The 26,809-nt window shown below is 48.1% G+C and overlaps 1 protein-coding gene and 2 long non-coding RNA genes across 19 annotated transcripts in view; 1 reads left to right on the forward strand and 2 right to left on the reverse strand.

Annotated features, from left to right (window-relative positions):
• Window positions 1–26,809, forward strand: part of ABCC1 (ATP binding cassette subfamily C member 1) — a 192,744-nt gene that overhangs the window by 97,094 nt on the left and 68,841 nt on the right. For 12 of the 17 annotated variants that reach the window (XR_013412351.1, XM_077987128.1, XM_077987126.1 and 9 more), the window contains 5 exons: window positions 1,501–1,662; window positions 5,681–5,773; window positions 9,350–9,553; window positions 22,383–22,529; window positions 25,960–26,047. Coding sequence is in view for 16 of the 17 variants with exons in the window: in XM_077987128.1 (XP_077843254.1) it covers window positions 1,501–1,662; window positions 5,681–5,773; window positions 9,350–9,553; window positions 22,383–22,529; window positions 25,960–26,047 (694 nt within the window). In the remaining variant the exon portion in view is untranslated. The remainder of the gene's footprint in view (window positions 1–1,500; window positions 1,663–5,680; window positions 5,774–9,349; window positions 9,554–22,382; window positions 22,530–25,959; window positions 26,048–26,809) is intronic. The other 5 variants (XM_077987132.1, XM_077987142.1, XM_077987136.1 and 2 more) reach the window with 1 other exon arrangement.
• LOC144338361 (uncharacterized) overlaps window positions 11,333–26,809 on the reverse strand; it is a 40,586-nt gene continuing 25,109 nt past the window's right edge. Inside the window, exons 2-3 of the long non-coding RNA XR_013412386.1 lie at window positions 11,911–12,303; window positions 11,333–11,601 (exon numbers count right to left, since the gene is read on the reverse strand). This is a non-coding gene — a long non-coding RNA (uncharacterized LOC144338361). The remainder of the gene's footprint in view (window positions 11,602–11,910; window positions 12,304–26,809) is intronic.
• LOC144338363 (uncharacterized) lies at window positions 20,574–23,237 on the reverse strand. Its single transcript, XR_013412388.1, has 2 exons — window positions 20,867–23,237; window positions 20,574–20,663 (listed from the first exon to the last, which is right to left on the reverse strand). It is a non-coding gene; the product is annotated as an uncharacterized LOC144338363 (long non-coding RNA).

A 26,809-nucleotide genomic window follows, 5' to 3' on the forward strand; every position in this document is an offset into this window, starting at 1 on the left:
ACTGCACCCAGCCTGTTATCACTCTTAATTTGAACTGAGCAGGTGGCACATTCCTTGCATGATAAGAGTATGTAGCAGGCATTTGTGTACATCCAGTTTCAAAGGAACCAAATTATCTTCTTGATCCCTATACATTTTTTTTTTTGTCTCGAGGTCAAGGAAACTGCTTGGCCCATAGGTTAGGAAGAGGCAGTCTCGCAGGTACTTGATGAAGGGTGATTCTCAAGCCTGTCTGTGAATTAGACTCACCTGGGGAGCTTAAACTGCTACAGGCCGGGCACTGTGACTCATGCCTGTAATCCCAGCAGTTTGGGAGACCAAGATGGGAGAATCACTGGAGGCTGGAAGTTCAATACCAGCCTGGTCAATATAACAAGACCCCACTCTGCAGAAAATAAAAAAAATTAGCCAGGTATGGTGGTGTGCACCTGTAGTCCCAGCTACTCACGAGGTTGAGTTAAAAGAATCGCCTGAGCCCAGGAGTTGGAGGCTGCAGTGAATCCTGATGGTAGCCCTCCATTCCATCCTGTGTGACAGAATGAGACCCTGTCTCGAAAAAAACTTCCTGACACCTAGGTTGTACCGGACCAGTGAAATTGAGATTGCTGAGGTCGCACCCAGGTGTCAGTGTTTTTATTTTTTATTTATTTTTATTTTTTGAGACAGGGTCTCGCTCTGTCACCCAGGCTGGAGTGTAGTGGCACGATCTTGACTCACTGCAGCCTCCACCTCCTGGGCTCAAGCGATCCTGCCAACTCAGTCCCCCATGTAGCTGGGACCAGAGGCGTGCATCACCACACCTGCTAATGTCTTAGTGTTTTTAAAACTCACCAGATGATAGTGTACAACCATGTTTGAGGGCCAGGGAGATTTGTACCCCAGCCTCCAGGGCACGTTTGGCAATATCTGGGGGCATTTTTGGTTGTTCCAACTGGGGGTGAGGGCATGTAGTGAGTGGAGGCCAGGGATGCTGGTAAACCTCCTACAGTGTACAAGATAGACAGACCCCCAAAGAATTATCCAACCCCAGATGTCAAGAATGCCAAGACTTAGAGACCCTGGCCCAGACCCTCGGTCCTTCAGTGGGTTCTGGGACCAGCAGCATTGGCGCAGCATGGAAACATAGTAGAAATGAAGAATCCCAGGCCACATCCCAGACCTGCAGGATCTGAAACAACTCCCCCCACCCCCTACCACTCCCCCCAAAAAAACCCGGCTGCATGTGTGCACATTAAAGCATGTGAAGACCTGGTTTCGAGGACGCCTAAGGTCCCTTGCCAGTTGATGAGTTCGAGGTTGGGAGGCAGCACCATGGATAAGAATGTGGGCTTTGAGATGACAGAGGCATCCTGGGCAGACAGATAGGTCAGGAGGGGAGGAGCAGAGATCTCTGCGGCATTTCCGCCCCTGAAAGTCTCCTTCCTCTCCGTGGGCCTGGAGGGAGAGTCAGGCCTCTTCACCCGCCGCACTCACCCACCTTCCCTCTCCTTTGTCCCACAGGCCCTGGTGATCACCAATGCAGCCAGAAAATCCTCCACGGTCGGGGAGATCGTCAACCTCATGTCTGTGGACGCCCAGAGGTTCATGGACTTGGCCACATACATTAACATGATCTGGTCAGCCCCCCTGCAAGTCATCCTTGCTCTCTACCTCCTGTGGCGGGTGTGTGTTTGACGCCGTTCCCCTTTGCATGCAGGGAGGGACTCGTACGTGTGGGCAGCGGGCTGAGGGAGTGGGTGTTGGTTGTAATGGCATGTATAGCTCCCTGGCAGTTCCGGCTGTCGTTCATATCTTATTTTCCAGCCTGTTAACCAATTCCTCGGTATTTTGTTCCTTTCCTGAATTGTCAGATTGATGTTCTCCTTGGTGGCCTGGCGTTTTCATTTTCTCTTTCCTTGACAGTGTCAGTAATTAACTCCCCTACAATGGACACATGTTTCTCCCATTGAATCCTCCCAAACGCTGACCAGACTTATTTATTCACTGGTCCCTAATTATGGTGGTCAAAATTCTCTCAATTGCAAGGGATAGACATCTATCTTAAAGTAGCCTAAGTAAATAAAGGGAACTTTGGGGCTGCATGTATCTCAGAAATCTGGGGACTAGCTTCAGGTGTGGATTGATCCAGGCGATCAGGCAATGTTGTCAGTACTCAGTTTCACTCAGTCACTCATCATTTCCTAGCCCTCTTGTCCTCTGAGTTGACATCATTCTCAGTGGTACTTCCCCACATGGCTCCATAGCTTTGGGCTGATAACATCCTGACAGATAAAGGTGCCAGAGAAAAGACAAGGCAGCATTTCTCTGCACAGCCAGAGTCAGTCTCAGAGAGCACTCTGATTGGCCTGGCTTGGTCCTGTTCACACCCCTGAACCACATCACTGTAGCCCAGGAGGCAGAGTTCACTGATTGGCCAGCCTGGGTCACATGTCCTCTCCCATGGCAGAAGAGATGTGATTGACGACAGCCCTTCCATGTGAGGAGGGAGTGTTCCCAAAATAAAATGATGATGAGCAAAGAGGCTCATAGCACAACACATGCCTTGTGCTTTGCCACTTCTGGGTCTTTGTCACCTGCCTTTCCTTCCTTCCTAATTGATTTAAGCCTGCTCATCCCCCCCAGGCTATAGCAGACACTACTTGCATTGATTTCCCCTCCCCTCTTAATTAGATGGACTTTCTCGTTTTTTTGGATTTTGAATCCCAGTAACTTTAGTATAGGAACTCATCTAATAATACTTTCTGGAGTAGGTTTTTTTTTTTTTTTTTTGATACGGAGTCACACTCTGTTGTCTGGGCTGGAGTGCAGGGTGCCATCTCGGTTCACTGCAACCCCTGCCACCCAGGTTCAAGCAGTTCTTCTGCCTCAGTTTCCCGAGTGGCTGGGACTACAGGCCTACACCACCAAGCCCACTAATTTTTCTTTTTTTTTTGTATTTTTAGTAGAGACGGAGTTTTACCATGTTGGCGAGGCTGATCTTGAACTCCTGGCCTCAGCTGATCTACCCTCTGTGGTCTCCCCAAGTGTTGGAATTACAGGCGTGTCGTGCCCGGTCCACTTTCTGAAATAGTTGTTTTTTTTTTTTTTTTTTTTTTTCATGCTCAGTGTACTGCCTCCTCTTTGACGGGTAACATGTTAGCTACTTGCAGACACACAGCAGCTGACTTTTGTGTCTTCGTGGGTACAACCCCAGCAGGGCCTGGTGCATAATGGGCACAGCTCAAATTATTACCTGTTATTGAAAGAGAAGGGCTGAACGAAATGGCTCATGCCAGTGATCTGAACACTTTGGGAGGCCGAGGTGGGTGGATCATCTGAGGCCAGGAGACCAGCCTGGCCAACATGGCAAAACCCTGTCTCTACTAAAAATATAAACATTAGCTGGGCATGGTGGTATATGCCTGTAATCTCAGCTACTTGGGTGGCCGAGGCAGGAGAATGGCCTGAATCCGGGAGGCAGAGGTTGCATTGAGCTGAGATTGCGCCACTACAGTCCAGCTTGGGCAACAGAGTGAGAATCTGTCTCAAAAAAAAAGAAAGAAAGAAAAAGGAAGAGGAAAAAATTACTGGTTTATTTGTCTGTAGTTTGCTTTTTTTGTACATCTGTAGAGCAGAAGGTGGGTAAAGTGTTTCTAATAATACAACTCAGAAAAAAACACCAGAATTTAATTATCTAATAGGCTGGGCACAGATATAGGTGGCATGTGCCTGTAATCCCAGCACTTTGGGAGGCTGAGGTGGAACGATTGCTTGAAGTTAGGAGTTTGAGACCAGCCCAGGCAACATAGTGAGACCCTGTCTATAAAAAAAAAAAAAAAAAAAAATTAGCTGGGTGTGGTGGTGCCTACCCGTGGTCCCAGCTACCCTGGAGGCTGAGGCAGGAGGATTGCTTGAGCCTAGGAGTTCAGAGGCTGCAGTGAGCTCGGATCACACCACTGCACTCCTACCTGGGTGGCAAGACAAGACCCTGTCTCTAGAAGAAAAAATAAAAATCTGAATGAATGTCTTTTCAAGCAGATGTCTTGGGGAATCTACTTTCACAAAAGTGCTACTATGGGAAAAATATTTTTGGAACATTTCTTTTAGAATTGGCTTCAGGATTGGTTTGTGAACCATTAACAAAATTGTCTAACATCACATCTTGTTTTAGATGGTAGTTGCTTGAGTTCAGCACTGTTGACACTTGGGACCAGACAGTTCTTTGTTGTGGGGGCTGTCTTGTGTTTTTGTTACTTTGTTTTTGCTTTTAAGGGACAGAGTCTTGCTCTGTTGCCCATTCTGGAGTACAGTGATGGGATCATAGCTCACTGCAGCCTTAAATTCCCGGTCTCAGGCAGTTTTCCCACTTTGTCCTCTCATCTAGCTGGGTACCACAGGTTCACGCCACCATGCCTGGCTAAGTTATTTATTTTTTTTTAGAAATGGGGTCTCGCTGTGTTGCCCAGGCTGGTCTCGAACTTACACCCTCAAGCTATCTTCCCACTTTGTCCTCCCAAAGTGATGGGATTACAGGTGTGAGTCACTGCACCTGGCCACAAGGCTATAAGTTAATACAGCAAAATTAGCAAAGATTAAGGAACACATGGGGCAGTGTTCAAAGGAAGCCAGGTACAGGTTTCTGGGAGTCCCCAGCAGAGTCACACAGGTGCACTAATTCTCCGGCCACCATTATGATGATGCATGTGAAATGTTGCCAACCAGGGAAGCTTGGTAGGAGCCCAGTGCTTGGGGTTTTTTAGGGGCAGGTCACATAAGCACCCTTTGCTTGGCACATACCAAAAGTCTAGACTCCTAGAGGGAAAGCGGTGTTCAGCATAAACCATATTGTTGGTACAAACAGGTGAGGCACACTGAGCCACTCTTACCAGTTCTGTTATTGGTGGAAGCCCTGCAAGTATGCAGACACTAGCCAAGGGCTAAACTTGTAAGTAGCCTTCAAGCAGGATAAGCAGTCAGGTGGTCATGTTCACACTTTTCTGCTTACTACCTTATTACCTTTCTAAAAATCTAAGCTGGGTGTGGTGGCTCGCACCTGTAATCCCAGCTACTTGGGAGGCAGAGGTGGGAAGATCGCTTGAGCCCATGAGTTCGAGACCAGCTTGGGAAACATAGTGAGACCTTGTCCCTACAAAAACAAACAAACAAAAAAAATTAGCTGGGCATGGTGGTGTGACTGTAGTCATAGCTACTTGGGAGGCTGAATTGGGAGGATTGCTGGAGCCCAGGAGTTGAAGACCAACCTGGGCAGTGTAGCAAGACCTAATGCTTACCTGTAGTCCCAGCTACGTTGGAGACTAAAGTAGGTGGATCACTGATACACATAGCCACTGTACTGCAGCCTGGACAAGATAGCGAAATCTCATCTCCTAAAAAAAAAAAAAAAAAAAAAAAAGAAAAAAAATTAGAATTCTAAAGTTGTAATTTACACAACTCATGTGGCCCCAGGTGCTTGGGAGAAAGGAGCATGGACTTGCTTATTCTTCAAGGGATTGGGAGGACCCAGAGAAATGCTCAGGAATGAAACCACAGGCTCTTAACACCCTATTGTGGGGTAAAAGTAACACACCTTGTCCTGAACTTGGTCAGCAGCATCCACATGGGATTGATCAGCCGGGAAGCTGTTAAGGGCCCTGCTTTCTCCTGTCTGGTGAGTGATTAAGAGTCTCCTTTCCTTCCTTAGAACCTGGGCCCTCCCATCCTGGCTGGAGTGGCCGTGATGGTCCTCATGGTGCCTGTCAATGCTGTGATGGCGATGAAGACCAAGACGTATCAGGTAAGGCATGTGTCTCTGCGGGCCCCCAAGCCAGGCCCTAGGCAGGAGCCTCTCCATGCAGATTTTAGTCCAGTTCCTTCTGCTCAGTCCCTGGGGTTCTCAGCCTTGCTTGCCAGTTGGAGTCACCTGGGGAGCTTTAACAAATGCTGATGCCCAGGCCCCGTATCTGGGATTCTGATTCATTTATCGTGAGTGGGGTCTGGACATCAAGATGTACAGCTTCCCAGGTCGTTATATTGGGCGGCCAAGATTGAGAGCTCCCGACACATGGTTAGACCTTGTAGGCCGGTGACTGGAATCAGAAGGTCTGGGAGCCTCTGAGAATCTTTGTTTCCCATTGTCTTGTTTATTATGTGTGTGTATGACTCAGCTTTCAAGAGTTGAGTGCAAATTACCCCCTACTTTTTTCCCTCTTATTAGGTCTTACCTTGTACCAGACATGGTGTTAATGTCTTTATTTAAATTAAAATAAGTAATTAATTTCTAAGATGGGGCCTTGCTCTGTTGCCCAGGCTGGTCTCAAACTCCTGGGCTTAAGTGATCCTGTTGCCTCAGCCTCTCAAAGTGTTGGGATTACAGGTGGGAACCACCATGCCCGGCTTTCAGATTTTTATTTTTGGAGATATTTTGTATTTTAAAATGTTTAAATACACAAGTAACAGAGTGTGGTTTCTTGTTATAAAAAAGTTCAAGCCGGGCTCACCCCTGTAATTTCAGCATTTTGGGAAGCCAAGTTAGGTGGATCGCCTGAGCTTAGGAATTCAAGACTAGCCTTGGAGACATGGTGAAACCCCGTCTCTACCACAAATGGGTAAGTTAGCTTTGTGTGGTGATGCGTGCCTGTAGTCCCAGCTACTTGGGAGGCTGAAGCATGAGGATCACCTGAGCCCAGGAGGTCGAGGCTATAGTGAGCCATGATTGTGCCACTGCACTCCAGCCTGGGCAACAGAGTGAGACCCTGTCTCAAAAAAAAAAAAAAAAAAAGTTTAAATCATACAAAGTACTTAAAAGGGGATACCCCCTTCCCTACTCTCTCAACCACTGCAAATATATAGAAGCAACTCCTTCTAGAATTTTCTATGTATGTATATACAGACCTGATTAATGGTGTAGTTAGGTTTGGTTTTTATATATGTGGGGTTTTTTTGTTTGTTGAGATGGAGTCACACTTTGTTGCCCAGGCTGGAGTGTAATGGTGCAATCTTGGCTCACTGCAACCTCTGCCTCCCGGGTTCAAGCAATTCTCCTGCCTCAGCCTCCCGAGCAGCTGGGATTAGAGGTGCCCACCACCACACCCAGCTAATTTTTGTGTTTTTAGTAGAGACGAGGCTTCACCACATTGGCCAGGTTGGTCTTGAACTCCTGACCTCAGGTGATCCACCTGCCATGGCCTCCCAAAGTGCTGGGATTACAGGCATGAGCCACCATGCCTGGCCATTATATATGTTGGTCTGTGTGTGTGTGATATTATTACCATATCTGTTTTTACCTAAATGGGCCTACGTGACAGCATGATTTTTGTCTTTTAGTGCCCTGCTTTGGGGGCCTCTCTGTGCTATGCTGTATAGCTTCAATTCATTCTCCCGACCTGGTGCCTTTTGGTCCATCACGGAGATGGTGCGGTTTATTTCTGTGCTCTTCTGTTGATGGATATTGATGATGTGCTGTGGAATTTCAAATGGGAGCACTTGGCTGCCCTGATGGTACCACAGGGAGATGAGTTTCAGGACATGGGCCCGTTGGAAGGAGAGGCCTCACGGGTTAGGGTTGGGTGGGATTGGTGAGGCAGGGGCTTTAGGATCGAGTCACCCTTCAGTCTCTGATGTGTAGGATTCCCTGAGTGACCCGACTCTGAACCCACTTCAGTCACTGTCCTCGAGATCTTGTAGCTTAAATTGTTCCCATCTGTGACCCGGGGATGACTGTAGCACTCAATGATAGAGTTCTTGTGAATGTTAAGTGTCTGAATACATGTAAAGTGCTTAGAAAAGTTGCTGGTATACACGGAATGCTGGTGGTATTAAAAATATTTAACAACTGCACTGCACAAGTATCCACTGTTTGGAACCAGTGCTAGCCAGTACAGAAACATTTCACTATTTTAACAACCATGGGCCAGGCACAGGAGTTCATGTCTGTAATCCCAGCACTTTGGGAGGCTGAGACAGGAGGATGGCTTGTGGCCAGGAGTGCAAGACCAGCCTGGGCAACATAGCAAGATGCCGTCTCTACAAAAAAATACGAAAATGAACTAGATGTGGTGGCATGTGCCTGTGGTCTCAGCTACTAAGGAGGCTGAAGTGGGAAGATTGCTTGAGCCCAGGAATTCAAGGCTGCAGTGAGCTATGATCGTGCCACTGCACTGCAGCCTGGATGTCAGAGTGAGATGCTGTTCCCCCAAAAAAGAAAACTGGGCTGACAAGAAATAAAATAAAACAGGTTAGGTGTGGTGGTTCATATCTGTAATCCCAGCACTCTGGGAGGCTGAGGTCGGTGGATCACTTGAAGTCAGGAGTTCGAGACCAGTCTGGCCAACATGGTGAAGCCCCATCTCTACTAAAAACAGAAAAATTAGCCAGGTATGGTGGCAGGCATTTATAGTCCCAGCTACTCAGGAGGCTAAGGTAGGAGAATCTCTTTAACCCGGGAGGCAGAGGTTGCAGTGAGCCCAGATCATGCTACTGTACTCCAGCCTGGGCGACAGAGCGAGACTGTCTCACAAAAAAAAAAAGAAAAAATAAGAAAACAGAGAAGAAAACCACCAACATCATGTCTCCTGTGTTTGGGTCAGCAGAATAGGGACTGAATCCCTTCTTTTCTGGACACTTGAAGGGTTTTTCTTGCCTCTATTTCTGGATTTGAAATTGAGTGTGTTTCTCCAATGAGTGTGTTTCTCCAAATCAACCTAACATGATTTGAAGGGTTTTTTTTTCCTTGATAGCGGAGTCCTTTGGTGTGGTCTCGGGACTCAAGAGTAGGGCTCATAGGGATTACAGGGTCAGCTCTCCCACCCTCAGGAGGCCTGTTTTTAATAGACAGTGATGTTAAGGCCCAGTGAGGTGGCTCACACCTATAATCCCAGCACAGGAGTTTGAGACCAGCCTGGGCAGTGTGCTGAAACCGCATCTCTATTGAAAAGAAAAAATCAATATAAAAAACATTCACGGCCGGGCACGGTGGCTCACGCCTGTAATCCTAGCACTTTGGGAGGCCGAGATGGGCGGATCACGAGGTCAGGAGATCGAGACCATCCTGGCTAACACAGTGAAACCCCGTCTCTACTAAAAAAATACAAAAAACTAGCCGGGCGCGGTGGCGGGCGCCTATAGTTCCAGCTACTCGGGAGGCTGAGGCAGGAGAATGGCATAAACCTGGGAGGCGGAGCTTGCAGTGAGCTGAGATCTGGCCACTGCACCCCAGCCTGGGCGACAGAGCCAGACTCCGTCTCAAAAAAAAAAAAAAAATTCACATGTCAAAGCATATAATAAAATTTATGAGAAAGAATAGCTGGTGATGTTGAGTGATGGTCTGATCCCAGGGTCGCCCCAGATGTGTTGACTGCCTTTCTCTTCCAAGGTGGCCCACATGAAGAGCAAAGACAATCGGATCAAGCTGATGAATGAAATTCTCAATGGGATCAAGGTGCTAAAGCTTTATGCCTGGGAGCTGGCGTTCAAGGACAAGGTGCTGGCCATCAGGCAGGAGGAGCTGAAGGTACTGAAGAAGTCTGCCTACCTGGCAGCCGTGGGCACCTTCACCTGGGTCTGCACACCCTTCCTGGTGAGTGAGGCCACATTTTTCCTGGCCCTCATTATTTGATGTTTTATTTTGTCTGCATACCTGAATATTTTTAAAAGGTCACTATGTCGCCCAGGTGCAGTGGCTCATGCCTATAATCCCAGCACTCTGGGAGGCCAAAGCAGGTGGATCACCAGAGGTCAGGAGTTCAAGAACAGCCTGGCCAACATGGTGAAACCCAGTCTCTACTAAAAATATAAAAAAATTAGCCAGGCGTAGGGGCGCATGCCTGTAGTCACAGCTACTCGGGAGGCTGAGGCAAGAGAATTGCTTCAACCTGGGACGCGACGGTTGCAGAGGGCCAAGATCACGCCACTGCGCTCCAGCCTGAGCGACAGCGAGACCTTGTCTCAAAAAAAAAGAAAACAAAACAAAAAAAAGGTAACTATGTCAGCAAGGCCTTCCCTAAACACTTGCCTTAAACATTTGCCATCTTCTCCATTCTTCTTTATTTTATTCACATTTAGCAGCTTCTTAGCCAACCTGTTTAGGAATTGTTTGTTATCTGTTCACTGTGATATAGGCAGCTTGTGCCAGGATGCAAACCAGTGCCCTCTGCTTGCTGTGTTTAGATAGCCTTGCAAGAAACAAAGTGTGAGCTGAGCCAAGTGGCACGCTTGGTGCCATAGTTGATCTACATTATGGTGCTGCCTCCTTATTTTATCAGCAACTGGTCACAAAGTGTGGATTGCCAGTGTCCCGTGGGCCACATGTCAAGTGGCATGATCTAAACACACTCTAAAATTTACTTATTTTGGTCTGGGTGCGGTGGCTCATGCCTGTAATCCCAGCACTTTGGGAGTCCGAGGTGGGTCATTGAGGCTAGGAGCTCGAGACCAACCTGGTCCACCTGGTGAAACCCTGTCTCTGCTTAAAAAAAAAAAAAAAAAAAAAAAATTAGCTGGGCATGGTGGTGTATGCCTATATTCCCAGCTACTCAGGAGGCTGAGACATGAGAATCCCCTGAACCTGGGTGGCAGAGGTTGCAGTGAGCCGATATCGAGCCATGGCACTCCAGCCTGGGCAACAGAGCAAGACCCTGTCTCAAAAAAAATTAAAAAAAAGTTTTTAAAAAAAATCAAATAGACTTATTTTATTGTCTGCCTTTCCCCACTAGGATGTCAGCTCCAGATGGCATTTTTGTCTTTTCTGTTGACTGCTGTATCCTCAGTATGTAAAATAGTGCATAGCAGGTACTGAACAAATATTTGTCATCCATCGTGAAAAAAAAAGAAAAATACAGAAAGATGTAAAACGAAAAGTGTATTGTCCTCTCTTCCATCAATTCCTCTCCTCCAAAGTGACAGTTTTCTGTATGCTTTTAGAAAAAAATGGACAAGCATCTAGGTATTTAAATATTTTGACAGATTTAAATGGAATCATACTGTACATAGTGTTCTCTGTTGTGTAGTTAATAATATATAGTTTTAGTTCATTCATTCTGATCTGCTTCATTTTAGTTTTTTTTTTGTGGGGGCGGGGGGGGGGAGTTTTGAACTGGTGTCTCACTCTGTTCCCCAGGCTGGAGTACAGTAGTGCGATCGTAGCTCACTGCAGCCTTGAACTCCTGGTCCCAAGCAATCCTCCTGCTTTGGCTTTCGAAGTAGCTGGGACTCCAGGTGCACTGCTGCCATGCCCGGCTTGCTTCATTTGTGTTCATGATGGATGCTTGTCTCACGTGTGGATGTGCCCTGCTGGAATTACCCTTTCTCCCATTCCTTGCAAAAACAGGTTGTTCCCTGTTTTTTGTTTGTTTGTTTGTTTTTTGTTTTTTGTTTTTTGTTTTTTTGCTATTATGATCCTTGCTACACTGAAAGTTCTGGCACCTGTCCTGGGGTATGGTGACGGGTCTTTCCCTGCCTAACTGACTTTGAAAAGTTTAAAGACAATAGTGCAACTTACCATTTTGCAAAATTGGCTGCAAATCAGGAGACCGCATAGAGATGGACTATGGAAATTCCCTTTTAAGCACAGTTAAAAACAGTTAATGGTGAAGGATGACTTCAGATCATGCCCCGTGTTTGTTTTTTCTTTCTGTCTTTTTTTTTTTTTTTTTTTTGAGACGGAGTCTCGCTCTGTCGCCCAGGTTGGAGTGCAGTGGCCGGATCTCAGCTCACTGCAAGCTCCACCTCCCAGGTTTACGCCATTCTCCTGCCTCAGCCTCCTGAGTAGCTGGGACTACAGGCGCCCGCCACCTCGCCCGGCTAGTTTTTTGTATTTTTAGTAGAGACGGGGTTTCACCGTGTTAGCCAGGATGGTCTCGATCTCCTGACCTCGTGATCCGCCCGTCTCGGCCTCCCAAAGTGCTGGGATTACAGGCTTGAGCCACCGCGCCCGGCCCTTTCTGTCTTTTTATTAACGGTGTGATTCTTTTTGTAATGTCGTGCTCATTACAGCTATTCCTTCTTGGTCAGATTGGCAAATCATATGTTTTTCTGGCAAGTTTCTGTGAAGCGGAGTTAAACATGTTTATGAATATGGAACTTTTCTGTTAAACTACCACCTGCTTCATCTTAGCTGGGTTGCAGGTGGAATGTCTAAGGAAGCTGCAGTCGTTTCAGCATTTGCAAAAGCGTGTTCATGCTGACAGTGAATTTTCTTAGTCTTGCCTTACATCTGTCAGGGTCTGGAACTGTAGGAGAGATGGTGTTCAAATTCAAGCCTGCATCACAATCACCTGGAGAGCTTGTTACTATGTTTTATTTATCTATCAATCGAGATGAAGTCTCAGTCTGTCGGCCAGGCTTGATTGCTGTGGCATGATCTTGGCTTACTGTAACCTCCACCTCCCGGATTCAAGCTATTCTTCCACCCCAGCCTCCGAGTAGCTGGGATTACAGGCGTGCGACACCACGCTCGGCTAATTTTTAAAATATCTTTAGTACAGATGGTGTTTCACCGTGTTGGCCAGGCTGGTCTTGAACTCCTGACCTCAGGCGATCCACCCGCCTTGGCCTCCCAAAGTGCTGGGATTACAGGCGTGAGCCACTGTGCTGGCTTGTTACTATAAAACTCAGCTTTCTGGGCCCCGCCCAGATTTTCAGTTTTAGCAGGTCTGGGTGGGGCCTGAGTATTTGCATTCCTGACATATCCCTGGGTGCTGCTGCTGCTGGTTCAGGTAGACGTGTAGAGACACTGGTGTGGATCCTCACTACCTATAGTGTGGTCCTTGGATCAGCAGCCATGGCATCACCTGGTGCTTGTTAACAGTGCAGAATTTCAGACCTCAGCCCAGATCCACTGAAACTGAATCGGTGTTGTAACTACTTTTCTAGGTGGCGTATATGCACATTGAAATTCGAGAGAGACTGACAGAAAGTAGGAGTAAAGAAACTTTTTCTGTCAATACTTTCGGAATTCCGGGCCATACAGTCTCTGTTACAAATACCAGTCTTTTCTAGCGTAGTGCAAAAGCAGCCTTAGATAATACGGAAACCGATGGGTGTGGCTGTGTTCCTGTAAAACTATATTTGGAGACACCGATATTTGAATTTTATAGAATTTGCATGTGTCATGTAATATTCTTTTAATTTTTTTTTTTTTAGCTTTTAAAAAATATGAAATCTGGCTGGGTGCAGGGGCTCGTGCCTGTAATCTCAGCACTTTGGGAAACTGAGGCGGGTGGGTTGCTTGAGGCTAGGAGACTGAGACCAGCCTGGCCAACATGGTGAAACCCCATCTGTACTAAAAATACAAAAATTAGCTGGAAGTGGTGGTGCTCACCTGTAGTCACAGCTACTCAGGAAGCTGAGGCAAGAGGATTGCTTCAACCCAGGAGGCAGAAGTTGCAGTGAGCCAAGATCATGCCACTGCACTCCAGACTGGGCAACAGAGTGAGACCCTTTGCCTTGCCCGCCACCTCTCCCCTCCCCCCGACCCCCCAAAAAAAAATTAGCCGGGCGTGATGAAGCACGCCAGTCATCCCAGCTTCTTGGGAGGCTGAGGCAAGGGAATCGTTTGAACCCAGGAGGCGGAGATCGCAGTGAGCCGAGGTCATGCCACTGCACTCTAAGCCTGGGCAACAGAACAAGACTCTGTCTCAAAAAAAATTAAAAAAAAAAAAAAGGAAATCAATGCTGAGCTCATGGGCCGCATGTAAACAGGTGTGGGCCAAATGTGGACCTCAGCCATCCTTGGCCAGCCCCTGGCTTAGAGGACTGGAATGTTCTTCTGAGACTCAGGACACTTGCCACGTTCTACTGCCAGCTCACAGTGTGACCCCAAAGCTGGTCATCTCACCTCACTGGCTCTAGGTTTTGTCACATGGAAAATGAAGGGGTTAGATTCCAAGCATGTCAAATACAGGGCCCTGCCCTCACTCCTCATGCCCACAGCAGACACCCACAGTCACTCAAGGGATTCTTTCCCACTGAGTTATGTTCAAGCAGCCCTCCGGGTGACTGGTGCCAGTGGCCTGGAGTTGAGCAAGAAATGGCATCTTGTTGTCCCTCTGTAACTCCGTGTTCCCTAAGATCACTTCCAGCTCCAATGCCCCTGCATTCTGCCTTGTACATTGTATTCCTCTTATATTCCAGTCCCTTGACTTTACTGGGGTGCATTGACAAACTCTTTTTTTTTTTTTCCTTTGGAGACAGTCTCGCTATGTCACCCAGGCTGAAGTGCAGTGGTGCCATCTCAGCTTAATGCAACTTCTACCTCCCAGTTCAAGCAGTTCTCCTGCCTCAGTCCCCCGACTAGCTAGGATTACAAACACGCACCACCATGCCTTATTAATTTGAATATTTTTGGTAGAGACGGGTTTTTGTCACGTTCGCCAGGCTGGTCTTGAACTCCTGACCTCAAGCGATCCACCTACTTTGTCCTCCCATCATGCTGGGATTATAGGTGTGAGCCGATGCGCCTAGCCTCTCATTTTTGTTTTTTTGAGACGGAGTCTTGCTCTCTGGCCAGGCTGGAGTACAGTGGCATGATCTTGGCTCACTGCAACCTCCGCCTCTTGGGTTCAAGCGATTCTTGTGCCTCAGCCTCCCGAGTAGCTGGGATTACAGGCACCCACTACCATGCCCAGCTAATTTTTGTATTTTTAGTAGAGATGGGGTTTCACCAGGGTTCAAGCAATTCTCCTGCCTCAGTCTCCGAGTAGCTGGGATTATAGGCGCATGCCACCATGCCAAGCCAATTTTTTGTATTTTTAGTAGAGATGGGGTTTCGCCATGTTGGACAGGCTGGTCTCAAACTCCTGGCCTCAAGTGATCCACCCACCTTGGCCTCCCATAGTGCTGGGATTACAGGCGTGAGCCACCATGTCTGGTCGGTCTTACTTTAAAAAGTAGAAGGTAATGTATTTGCATATGGTGAAACATAATTAAAGCTGCACCAGATGCTATTCATACAGCCGGACTTCTCTGCACTTGGCCACCTCAGCCTGCTGACATTCGCCAACAGGTCATCCTTTGTCCCTGTGTTGTAGGTCCTGGCCTGCACATCGTAGAATGTTTCCCAGCATCTGTGGCCTCTGCCTGCCAGATGCTAAGTCGTACGTCTCCTTGTTCTTCCCAGTGGTGACAATGGAATATGGCTCCAGGCATTGCGAAATGTCCCCTTGGGGGACAAAATTCTCCCAGTTGAGAATCACAGTCCATAGTGAAAGGCCCAAGCCCTTCCTCCTAACACTGGTCAGCTTGCTTCCCTCTCTCCGTGTTTCTTGTGTGTGTTTCCAGAGAGAGTCTGTGTCTGTATCACTGTAATGATGGATGCATGTCATACATGTAGTTATGGTTACATGATTCTATTTACTTGTATACAAGTGATAGTAAGAATCATACAGAAATACATGGCTTTTTTTTTTCTTTTTTTGAGACGGGGTCTCATTCTGCCGCCCAAGCTGGAGTGCAGTGACATGATCTCGGCTCACTGCAACCTCTGCCTCCTAGGCTCAAGTGATCCTCCAACCTCAGCCTCCCAAGCAGCTGGGACTACAAGCATGCGCCACCATGCCCAGCTACTTTCCGTAATTTTTGCAGAGACAGGGTCTCACTTTGTTGCCCAGGACGTTTTCAAACTCCTGAGCTCAAGCAATCCGCCTGCCTCTGTCTCCCAAAGTGCTGGGATTGTAGGTATGAGTCACTGCGCCTGGCCTTGATGGCATTTTGAAAGATCTTTCTTAGAGGAAAAGGTCCAAAGCCAGAGGGAGCAGGTGATGAGGTTTGGTCTGTGACTTGTGTCCCACTTAGGAGGGGATGCGTAGTGTTCGCACAGCTTTTTCCTCTGCGCATTGGATTAGTTGGCAAAACCCCCAGTTTCCAGGTTGTCACCAAACTTATATGATCACTTCCTGCCCTGTTCCTCATTAGGAAAGCACAGCAGAAGATGCTTAAGAGCAGGACTGGTTTGGCTTCCCTCCCCTCCGCTCCCCTCCCCTCCCCTCCCCTCCCCTCCGCTCCCCCTCCCGTCCCCTCCCTTACTGTCCTCTCCCTTCCCCTTCCTTCCCCACTGTCCCCTCCCTTCCCCTTCCCTCCCCTCCCCTCCCCTCCCCTCCCCTACCGTTCCCTCCCCTCCCCTCCTCTCCCCTCCCCTACCATCACCTCCCCTCCTGTCCCATCCCCTCCCCTCCTGTCCCATCCCCTCCCCTCCTGTCCCATCCCCTCCCCTCCCCTCTTTTCTCTCTCCTTTTCTTTTTTTTTTTTTTTTTTTTTTTTTTTTTTTTTTTTATAGACAGGGTCTTGTTTTGCTGCCCAAGCTGGAGTACAGTGGCTTGATCACGGCTCACTGCAACCTCTAACTCCTGAGCTAAAGTGATCCTCCTGCCTCAGCATCTGGAGTAGCTGGGATTACAGATGTGAGATTCTGAACCCTGCTACAGGCTTTACTTAACCTTTTCTTGACCTTCCTTGCCGTTCAGTTTCCCGGAGTTTCCAGAGACAGAGTTTGTTGAGCGGTTCGGCAAGAAACAGAGGGGCCTGGGTGTCAGTTGGAGACCTTGGTCCTGGCCGAGGCATCGAAGCCTCTGACTACATTAGGATAAAATATGTGGCCTTCAGTTGCCTGGAAGGTGTCTGAGTGTTTTTTCCACTGGTGCATTCCTGTGCTTCAAAGACGATGAGGTGTTTACCCAGTGGTAGGTGTGATGGAACACAGAGGCCGGGGAAGGCCAGGGATGCCATCCGGGGACTGATGGGACTGTTTTTTTGGAATGCCAAGCCTGGCGTTTACCACGTCCACCTAATGCACTTTCCTAAAATAGCATTGCCAGGCAGCCGTCAGTATTTAACATTTTCTGTCTTGGATGATTTGTGAGCTTCTTGCCTTCTGTTTACCCTGAATTTCCCTTTGTTCGAGTAATTCATCATTCTTTATGCTAATGATCTGTCCTGTAGTTCTCTGCTGATCATATCCTGGGGTCCATGGAGACACGGCCACGACCATGTCGTTTTATTTATTTATATGTTTATACATTTGTGTATTGTTGAGACAGAGTCTCATTCCGTCGCCCAGGTTGGAGTGCAGTGGCACAATCTCAGCTCACTGCAACCTCCACCTCCCGGGTTCAGCTGATTCTCCTGCCTCAGCCTCCCAAGGAGCTGGAATTATAGGTGTGCACCACCACACCCAGCTAATTTTTTCTTTTTAGTAGAGATGGGGTTTCACCATATTGGCCAGGCTGGTCTCAAACTCCTGACCTCAAGTGATCCGCCCCCCTGAGCCTCTCAAAGTGCTGGGATTACAGACGTGAGCCGCCACGCCCAGTCAGACCTTGTCATTTTGTGCTCGTACTCTCCAAGCATAGGGAACTTGGCAAATGGTTCATGCTCCGTAAATGTATGTAGGTAAATGAATACATACATGCATGAATGAGAGGTTGGAATAAATCATATTCCTTAGGAACTGTCTTGCAAATAACAGAAACCTAGCTTAAATCAACTAGAGTAAGAGAAGAGGGGGATTTTTGAGTCACAAAACTGAAAAGTCTAGAAAAAGACTTTCAAGCATGAATGGGGTTCCGGACATGACTAGATCTGGGAGTTCCCAAGATAATGTTGGGAAGAACAACGTCTCTGACTCTCAGCTCTGTTGTCTTGATGGTGGTTTCTTGATGAGCTGGCAGTTTCCTGATCATCTTGTCACCTCAGCAACCCGTGTGAGCAGAGTCTTACTTTCCCCTAATACTTCCGGCAGAGCTATGGGATTGAGTCTCATTGGTTGTGGTCGATCACATGCTTCTTCCTGAACCAGTCACTGAGGCCAGGGAGATGGGATGCTTGGGTCAGCCAGGCCTGGGTCATGTCTTTCGGGGCTTGGGGCCCAGGTAGGGGGTGAGGGAGGAGGTTCATCTGTGGCTGAAGCTCGTAGGTTGAGATTGGGAGAAGTTCAGTTCCCCCAGAGAAAACTGCATGTTGCCATAAACAGCGCAGTAGATGCCAGGCAGGCAGTGAGAGCAGATAATCTGCCCACAGGGCGTCAGGGTTTTTAGAAGGTGGGCTGGAGTGTGGGGGTTCTGTTCGTTGGTTTTCCACGTTTCTCAAAAAAGGCACCTAGGGGACCGGTGCTCCTCATTGTGTATGAAGGACTTTTGCACCCTTGACCCTCGCCTATTACAAGGCTGTTGCAAACTCCAGTCTCCTCCTGCCTGGAGCCCCAGTCATTGTGCCCATCCTACCAGCCTCTTCAGATTTCCAAACACTGCCTGTTGGGAACCTGTTAAAACCTGTGCTTCCACTAGACTGTGCGTCTCAGGGTTGCCAAGCCCACCTCAGTCCCCAGTGCATAATAGGTGCTCAGTTAACACCTGAGGGGCGGATGGCTGGATGACCTCCTCCTTAGGGAGAAACCAGGACTGTGGACCTGAAAGGGGCTGCATGATGTTGTCGTGTCCCCTCTCTGTATGTGCCCTGTGCTGCCAGCAGCCAGCATCAATTGATACTTGGCTCACCAAGGGGGCTGGTACGTTTTGGTGGTGAGATGCCTGAGGCCTGGTTTGCTTACTGCTGAAGAGACACTTCTGATGGGCTCTTCCGCCCTAAGGCAAATTCATCCATCCCTTCCCCACTCATTTATCCACTCTCACCCGTCCATCATCTACCCAGCAGACATTCACTGAGCACCATATCCTGGGCTCTGTCCTAGGCTCTGACAATACAGCAGTGAATACTACAGGTAATAATCTCCAGTCGTGGAACATTTATTTTCACGGAAAGAGACAGACAAGAAATAGTAGGCACAATAAATCCTAGTGCTAGAGAAAGCCATCCTAAGTGCTATAGAAAGAAAAGAGTCAGGTCTTTGTAATAGGGGAGGCTTGCAGTTTTAAATAGGGTGGTCCAGGCTCACTCAGAAGGTGACACTTGAGGAAAGAGTTGATGGAGGTGTAGAGGCCAACCAGGGGGAGCAAGAGCACGTGCAAAGGCCCCGGGGCATTACTGTGCCCGTTCATAGGTGAGATAAGCATGGAGGCTGAAACAGTGGGAGTGAGGGGAGAGTGACAGATGAGGCCAAATGAGGTACAGGGAAGGGGCTTTACAAACCAGCTGGGCCCTGGGATCTGAGTCAGCACTTTGACTTCTACACTGAAAAATAGGTTGACTTTGGAGAGATGCTTTAAAAAAAATTACTTGTTTAGAGATGGGGGCGTCACTCTGTTACCCAGGCTGGTGTGGCGGTGCAGTCATAGCTCACTGCAGCCTCGACCTCCTGGACTCAAGTAATTCTCCTGCCTCAGCCTCCTTAGTAGCTAGGACTACAGGTGCATGCCACTATGCCCGATTTATTTTTTATTAATATTATTACTGTTATTATTTTGAGACGGAGTCTTGCTCTGTCGCCCAGGCTGGAGTGCAATGGCGCGATCTTGGCTTATTGCAACCTCCACCTCCCGGGTTAAAGCAATTCTCTTGCCTCAGCCTCCTAGTAGCTGGGACTACAGGCACACACCACCACATCCAGCTAATTTTCATATTTTTAGTAGAGACGGGGTTTTGCTGTTTGGGCAGGCTGGTCTTGAACTCCTGACCTCAGGTGATCCACCTGCCTCGGCCTCCCAACATGCTGGAATTACAGGCATGAGCCATGGAGCCAGCTGCCTGGCTTATTTTGTAAAAGATTTTGTAGAGACACAGCGTTGCTTTGTTGCGCAGGCTCAGCTCGAACTCCTGACCTCAAGTGATCCCCCCTCCTTGGTCTCCCAAAGCATTTGGATTACACGCGTGGGCTACCATGCCCATCCAAATTTATTTTTTTTGATGAACATGTAATTCACCATTTTAAAGTGTGCAATTCAGTGGTTTTTTCGTGTAGGTGGTGTGACACTCACCCAGTGGGTTTTCGTGTAGGTGGTGTGACGGTTGCCCAGTGGGTTTTCGTGTAGGTGGTGTGACAGTTGCCCAGTGGGTTTTTATGTAGGTGGCGTGACACTCACCCAGTGGGTTTTCGTGTAGGTGGCGTGACGCTCACCCAGTGGGTTTTTGTGTAGGTGGCGTGACGCTCACCCGGTGGGTTTTCGTGTAGGTGGCGTGACGCTCACCCGGTGGGTTTTCGTGTAGGTGGCGTGACGCTCACCCGGTGGGTTTTCGTGTAGGTGGCATGATGGTCACCTGGTGGGTTTTCGTGTAGGTGGTGTGACAGTCGTGCAGTGGGTTTTTGTGTAGGTAGTGTGACGGTCACCCAGTGGGTTTTTTGTATAAATGATACGATAGTCACCACTAATTTCAGGACGTTGTCATTACCCCAAAAGGAAGCCCTGTATCTGTTGTCACTTGCTCCCCAAACCTTCCATTCCAGGCAACCACTAATCTGCTTTCTGTCTCTGTCTGTTTATCTTCTCTGGACGTTACATATAAATGGAATCAAACAACAGGTGACCTTTTCTGACTGCTTCTTTCTTTCTTTTTTTTTTTTTTTTTGAGATGGAGTTTCGCTCTTGTTGCCCACCTGGAGTGCAATGGCACGACCTTGGCTCCGTACAACCTTTGCCTCCCGAGTTCAAGCGATTCTCCTGCCTCAGCCTCCTGAGTAGCTGGGATTATAGGCATGCACCTCCACTCCTGGCTAATTTTGTATTTTTAGTAGAGACGGAGTTTCTCCATGTTGATCAGGCTGGTCTGCAACTCCCGACCTCAGGTGATCCACCCCCCTCAGCCTCCCAAAGTGCTGGGATTTCAGGTGTGAGCCACCCCGCCCGGCCATCTGACTGGTTTCTTAGCATGATGTTTTCAAAGTTTATCCATGTTTTAGCATGTGTAAGAATTTCACTCCTTTTTATGGCTGAATAGTCTATCATGTAGATACACGTAGACTCTTTTGAGTAAAGAGTATATCTCTGGGCCGGGCATGGTGGCTCACACCTGTAATCCCAGCACTTTGGGAGGCCGAGGCAGACAGATCACTTGAGGCCAGGAGCTCAAGACCAGCCTGACCAAAATGGTGAAACTCCATCTCTACTAAGAAAAATACAAAAAAATTAGCTGGGCATGGTGGCGGGCGCCTGTAGTCCCAGCTACTTGGAGGCTGAGGCATGAGAATCGTTTGACCCTGGGAGGCAGAGGTTGCAGTGAGCTGCGATTGCACCACTGCACTCCATCCTGTGCAAAGGAATGAGACTGTGTCTCAAAAAAAAAAAAAAAAAGTATCGTGAGGTAGGATGCCAGTGTGTCGTTACCGCTTAGAAGACAGGAGCCAGGATGGTGGCTCACGCCTGTAATCCCAGCACTTCAGGTGGCCGAGGCAGGCAGATGGCCTGAGCCCAGGCATTCAAGAACAGCCTAGGAAACATAGGGAGACCCTGTCTGTACAAAAATAAAAAGAATTAGCTGGGCATGGCGGTATGCACCTGTAGTCCTTGTTACTCAGGAGGCTGAGGTGGGAGGAATGCTTAGGCCCGGGAGGTCGAGGCTGTGGTGAGCCATGATTGCACCCCTGCACCCAGGGATCATGTGTCCCTGTCATTTTGAGCACCTTGCCTCCCTCTTGGCATTGGCGCCTGGAAAATTTCTGTGCCATGGCTCAACGTCATCTGTCTTGTTAATGTCAGAGCCAGAACACGAACCAGCTCTGCCTGCCCGTGGGACCAGGCTCTCGCTCATGGAACCAGGTTAATAGATTCCTTGGAAGAATGATCAAAGGAATTTGGCCCAAATCCTGTAACAAGAAATAAAAACAGCTGCCATCTGTTGAGTTTTACCGTGCTTGGGCCCTGTGCACATAAGCACCCTTTGTAAGTGCCAGCAGCCCTTGGAAGCACGTCATGACTCCCATTTTATAGATGAGAAAAGAGGGGCTCACCTGGAGAGGTGAAATAACTCAACCAGGGCCCCACAGCGGATAGACGGCAAAGCGTGTGGTTTTTACTTTTAAGCCGTATGACCTTCCAGGAAGTAGCAATGAAATGGCAGTGCTGAGGCCTTGAAAATACAGGGGATGATGGCCAGATGGCAGGGCTGTTTGGTAGACTGGGAGACGCATCTCCCTTGAATGGTGAGAGGGAGGAGCCAGGCGGCCACCCGGCTGGAAGATGGTTTCAGGCAGAGGAAACTGCAGGGGCAAAGGCCTGGCTTGGGGATCGTGCTTGGTGTTTTGAGAAACACTAAGAATGCCCCTCTAGAACATCGCCGAGAAAATTGATGGGAGAGGCCAGTTCTTGGGGCTCCTGATCATTGATTTATCCAGTTCATTACTGGAGTGTTTAGTGAGCATCTGCTGTGTGCCAGATGCTGCACCAGGCTTTTCCACGAGCTCCAGCAGCCGGCCAGTTGTGGCTACCTGGGGAGGGCCCGAGCTTGTCCCCAGGGCCTGTCACTGCTCCTAGAATGATGATTCTCACTCAGGGCACAGCAGTCAGCACTGGACGTTCTGCTTGCAGGTGGCCCTGTGCACATTTGCCGTCTACGTCACCATTGACAAGAACAACATCCTGGATGCCCAGAAAGCCTTCGTGTCTTTGGCCTTGTTCAACATCCTCCGGTTTCCCCTGAACATTCTCCCCATGGTCATCAGCAGCATCGTGCAGGTACAGGGGGAAACTGGGGCGACTTCAGAGAGGGGGCCTTGGGGTTCTAGGCCGCAAAAGCATGGAAATGCCCCTGAGCGCAGCCTCTAGATCATGCTCCCAAATGGGCTCCATGAGGCCTGGACCGAGGCTGCCATGCTTCTGTCTGGTCATGCCCGAAAGAAAGAAAATGCGTTTGACTTCTTGACAGAGAACTCGCATGTGAGTAGATAAATCAAGTTTAATGCAGCAAGGCTTTCCCATGCTCTGGAAGAATCTTTCTGAAATACTCTGTTCTCTTCTTCTATTCGTCCTCCATTCCTATCCTTTTTTTCAAAAATGTAGTTCTTGTCTGACCTGATTGATTTTACAACCCACTGATAGGTCTTCACCACCCACGCTTTGAGAAACCCCAATCTTACAGCCGGGTGCAGTGGTTCACGCCTATAATCCCAGCACTTTGGGAGGCTGAGACAGGTAGATCACCTGAGGTCAAGAGTTCGAGACCAACCTGGCCAACACGGTGCAACCTCTACTAAAAATACAAAAATTAGCCAGGTGTGGTGGTGGGTCCCTGTAATCCCAGCTACTCGGAAGGCTGAGGCAGGAGAATTGCTTGAGCTCAGGAGGAAGAGTTTGCAGTGAGCCAAGATCGTGCCATTGCACTCCAGTCTGGGTGACACAGCAAAAACTCCGTCTCAAAATTAAAAAAAAAAAAGAGAAGAAAAACCCCAGCCTTACGGCTGGGTATGGTGGCACATGCCTATAATCCCAGCACTTTGGGAGGCCAAGGCAGGTGGATCTCTTGAGCCCAGGAGTTTGAGACTAGCTTGGGCAATGTGGTGAAACCCTGTCTGTACCAAAAAAAATATATATATATATAAAATATATAAATATATATTTTATGTTATGTATGTAATATATATATTTTATATATTATATTTTATGTATTATATATAATTTATATTATGTCATATGTTGTCATATATATGTCATATATACACACACACACATGCACGCACACATATATGAAAATTAGCCAGGCATGGTGATGTGCCCCTGTACTCCCAGCTACTCAGGAGGCTGAGGTGGGAGGAGCAGCTGAGCTTGGGAAGTTGAGGCTGCATTGAGTCATAGTCACACCACTACACTCTAGCCTGGGTGAAGGGAGTAAGACCCTGTTTTTGTTGTTGTTTAAAAAAAAAATAATGCAGACCCTGTAGAATCTGTAAAATTTGTGCCATTGACTGTGTAAGGAGGGGTGGCTTTCTCCTCTGTCACACTTGGGCAGTGTTGGAAGCTCCTGTCGCTTTGCTGCACTATTTTCACATTCTTTTTCTGAGCATTGGGAACATTCATTTTGAAAACTCCATTTCAACTACATAGACAAATCAACCTTAAAATTTGATAGTACAACTCTGATTGCAGGCTTTGTCAAACACAAAAAATTCTTTTTATTATGAAAAATGTCAAGTGTACACAGAAGTAGAATAGCTTTAAGCTTGTGAGCTGGTATTAAAAAGAAAGAAAGAAAGAAAGAAAAAGCCAGGCATGATGGCTCACACCTGCCGTCCCAGCACTTTGGGAGGCCAAGGCGGGTGGATCACCTGAGGTCAGGAGTTCAAGACTCACCTGGCCAACATGGGGAAACCCTGTCTCTACTAAAAATACAAAAATTAGCCAGGTGTGGTGGCGGGTGCCTGTAATCCCAGCTAATCTGGAGGCTGAGGCACGAGAATCGCTTGAACCCAGGAGGCGGAGGTTGCAGTGAGCCGAGATCACGCCATTGCACTCCAGCCTGCGTGTGACTGAGTGAGACTTCATCTCCAAAAAAGGGAACAATACAACATGAACCCTGTGTACACATCACTCAGATTCAACATCAGCATTTTTTGGCTGGGCACAGTGGCCTGTAATCCCAGCACTTTGGGAGGCTGAGGTGGTAGGATTGCTTCAGTCCAGGCATTCAAAATCAGCCTGGGCAACATAATGAGACCCCATCTCTACAAAAAATAACAAAATGGGCATGGGGTACATGCCTGCAGTGGCTACATGGGAGGCTGAGGCAGGAGGATTGCTTGAGCCTAGGAATTTGAGGCTGCAGTGAGCTATATTTGTACCACCACACACCAGCCTGGGCAACAGAGCAAGACTCTGTCTCAAAAAAAGAAACCAAGGCCTGGCACGGTGACTCACACCTGTAATCCCAGCACTTTGGGAGGCTGAGGCAGGCGGATCACGAGGTCAGGAGATTGAGACCATCCTGGCTAACATGATGAAACCCTGTCTCTATTAAAAATACAAAAAAATTAGCCGGCATGGTGGCGGGCGCCTGTAGTCCTAGCTACTCAGGAGGCTGAGGCAGGAGAATGGCGTGAACCCTGCAGGCGGAGCTTGCAGTGAGCCGAGATGGCGCCACTGCACTCCAGCCTGGGCGACAGAGCGAGACTCTGTCTCAAAAAAAAAAAAAGAAAAAAGAAACCAAAACATTTTGCCACAGTTGTTTTATCTCATCCTTTTTAAGTATCCCTCCCTTGTCCTTCTCTCCCTTCATTTTTTTTTTAATGCTAAACTCTGCTATCTATCTCTTCATTCTTTCCTTTCTTTGCCAAATAATTTTAAAGCAAATCTCGGACCCCTCACATTCTACCCACAAATACTTCAGCATGCATTTCTTCCGACATAATATAGCACCATCATCATGTCTAAGCAAATTAACAATAAGTTTTTACAATAATACTCAGCCCATATCCAAGTTTTCTGGCGTATCTCAGAAATGCCTGTCCCATTGGGCTGTTTGAATTGGCTCTGTTGCGTTTGCTGTTATGTTTCCAGAGTCCCTTTTCCACCAGGCCTCTGCCCTTTTTTTCTTATATTTTTATTTATTTTTTATTTATTTTTTTGAGATGGAGCCTCAATCTGTCGCTCAGGCTGGAGTGCAGTGGCACGATCTTGGCTCACTGCAACCTCTGCCTTCCCAGGTTCAAGTGATTCTCCTGCTTCCGCCTCCCGAGTAGCTGGGATTGCAGGTGCACGCCACCACACCAGGCTAATTTAATATATTTTTTTAGCAGAGGCGGGGTTTCACCATGTCGGCCAGGCTGGTCTCAAACTCCTGACCTCAAGTGATATGCCTGCCTCGGCCTCCCAAAGTGTTGGGATTACAGGCTTGTGCTGCCGTGCCCAGTCATTTGCCCATGTTTTTCTGAAATACCTTTTGTGGGCTTTTAAAACAGCAGAACCAAAACCTGTTTCTTTCTTTTTTTGTTTTGTTTTGTTTTGTTTTATTTAATACTAAAGTGTACACTGGTTCTAAGAAATGTGGGACCTTCGGAAATAAGGGAGGGTGTGTGCCCCTCCACACCCAGGGAAACCACTGGAAGTTAACCTTGGTTTGTTTTGCAAAAAGCTGTTTAAAAATAACTCTCCCCTACCATTGCTCTCTGTATAGGCGAGTGTCTCCCTCAAACGCCTGAGGATCTTTCTTTCCCATGAGGAACTGGAACCTGACAGCATCGAGCGACGGCCTGTCAAAGACGGTGTGTGTGTGTTCGGTCCTGGTTTCTGGAAGCAGCCGCCTTCCCATCTCCCACCGGGTCCTCCCTACTTGCAGTTGTTTCCCTTGGCTGCCCTCAGGTCTGACTCTGCCCAGCCGCTTGTCTGCGAGAGCCCGTGAGACAAGGCTTCTGCAGAGCTGGCAGAAGGGAAGGGAAGCCTGGCCGCCTAGGCCTCTGTCCTATCTTACACTTCCCAGGAGGGCGAACTTGCACTCGCATTCTTGTTTTCTTGCTGAGGGGCAGCGGCTGCTTGAGGCTTCCTCCTGGGAGTCACTTTCCAAGGCTTTGACCTTGATTCTATTCTGGGCTAAACGAGGACTCTGGAGGCTGGCCAGCCTCCACCACCCACAAGCTGCGCAGACTTAGGTCTGAGGCTCAGTTTTATCTAGATAAGGAAAACAAAAGTACCTTTCTTTGGCACAGTGTTACTTGGATTTTTTTTTTTTTTTTTTTTTGAGACAGGGTCTCATTCCATCGCCCAGGCTGGAGTGCAGTGGCGCAGTCACGACTGTCACTGCAGCCTTGATTTCGTGGGCTCAGGTGATCCTCCGACCTCAGCCTCCCAAGTAGCTGAAACTACAGGCACACAGCACCATACTTGGATAATTTTTTGGTATGTTTTATAGAGACAGGGTTTCGCCATGTTGTCCAGGCTGGTCTCGAGCTCCTTAGCTCAAGCAATCCACCTGCCTTAGCTTCCCAAAATGCTGGGCTCATAGGCATGAGCCGCTTCTCCTGGGCTTT

This window comes from Macaca mulatta, chromosome 20 (genome assembly GCF_049350105.2).
Source record: "Macaca mulatta isolate MMU2019108-1 chromosome 20, T2T-MMU8v2.0, whole genome shotgun sequence".
Lineage (NCBI taxonomy): Eukaryota > Metazoa > Chordata > Mammalia > Primates > Cercopithecidae > Macaca > Macaca mulatta.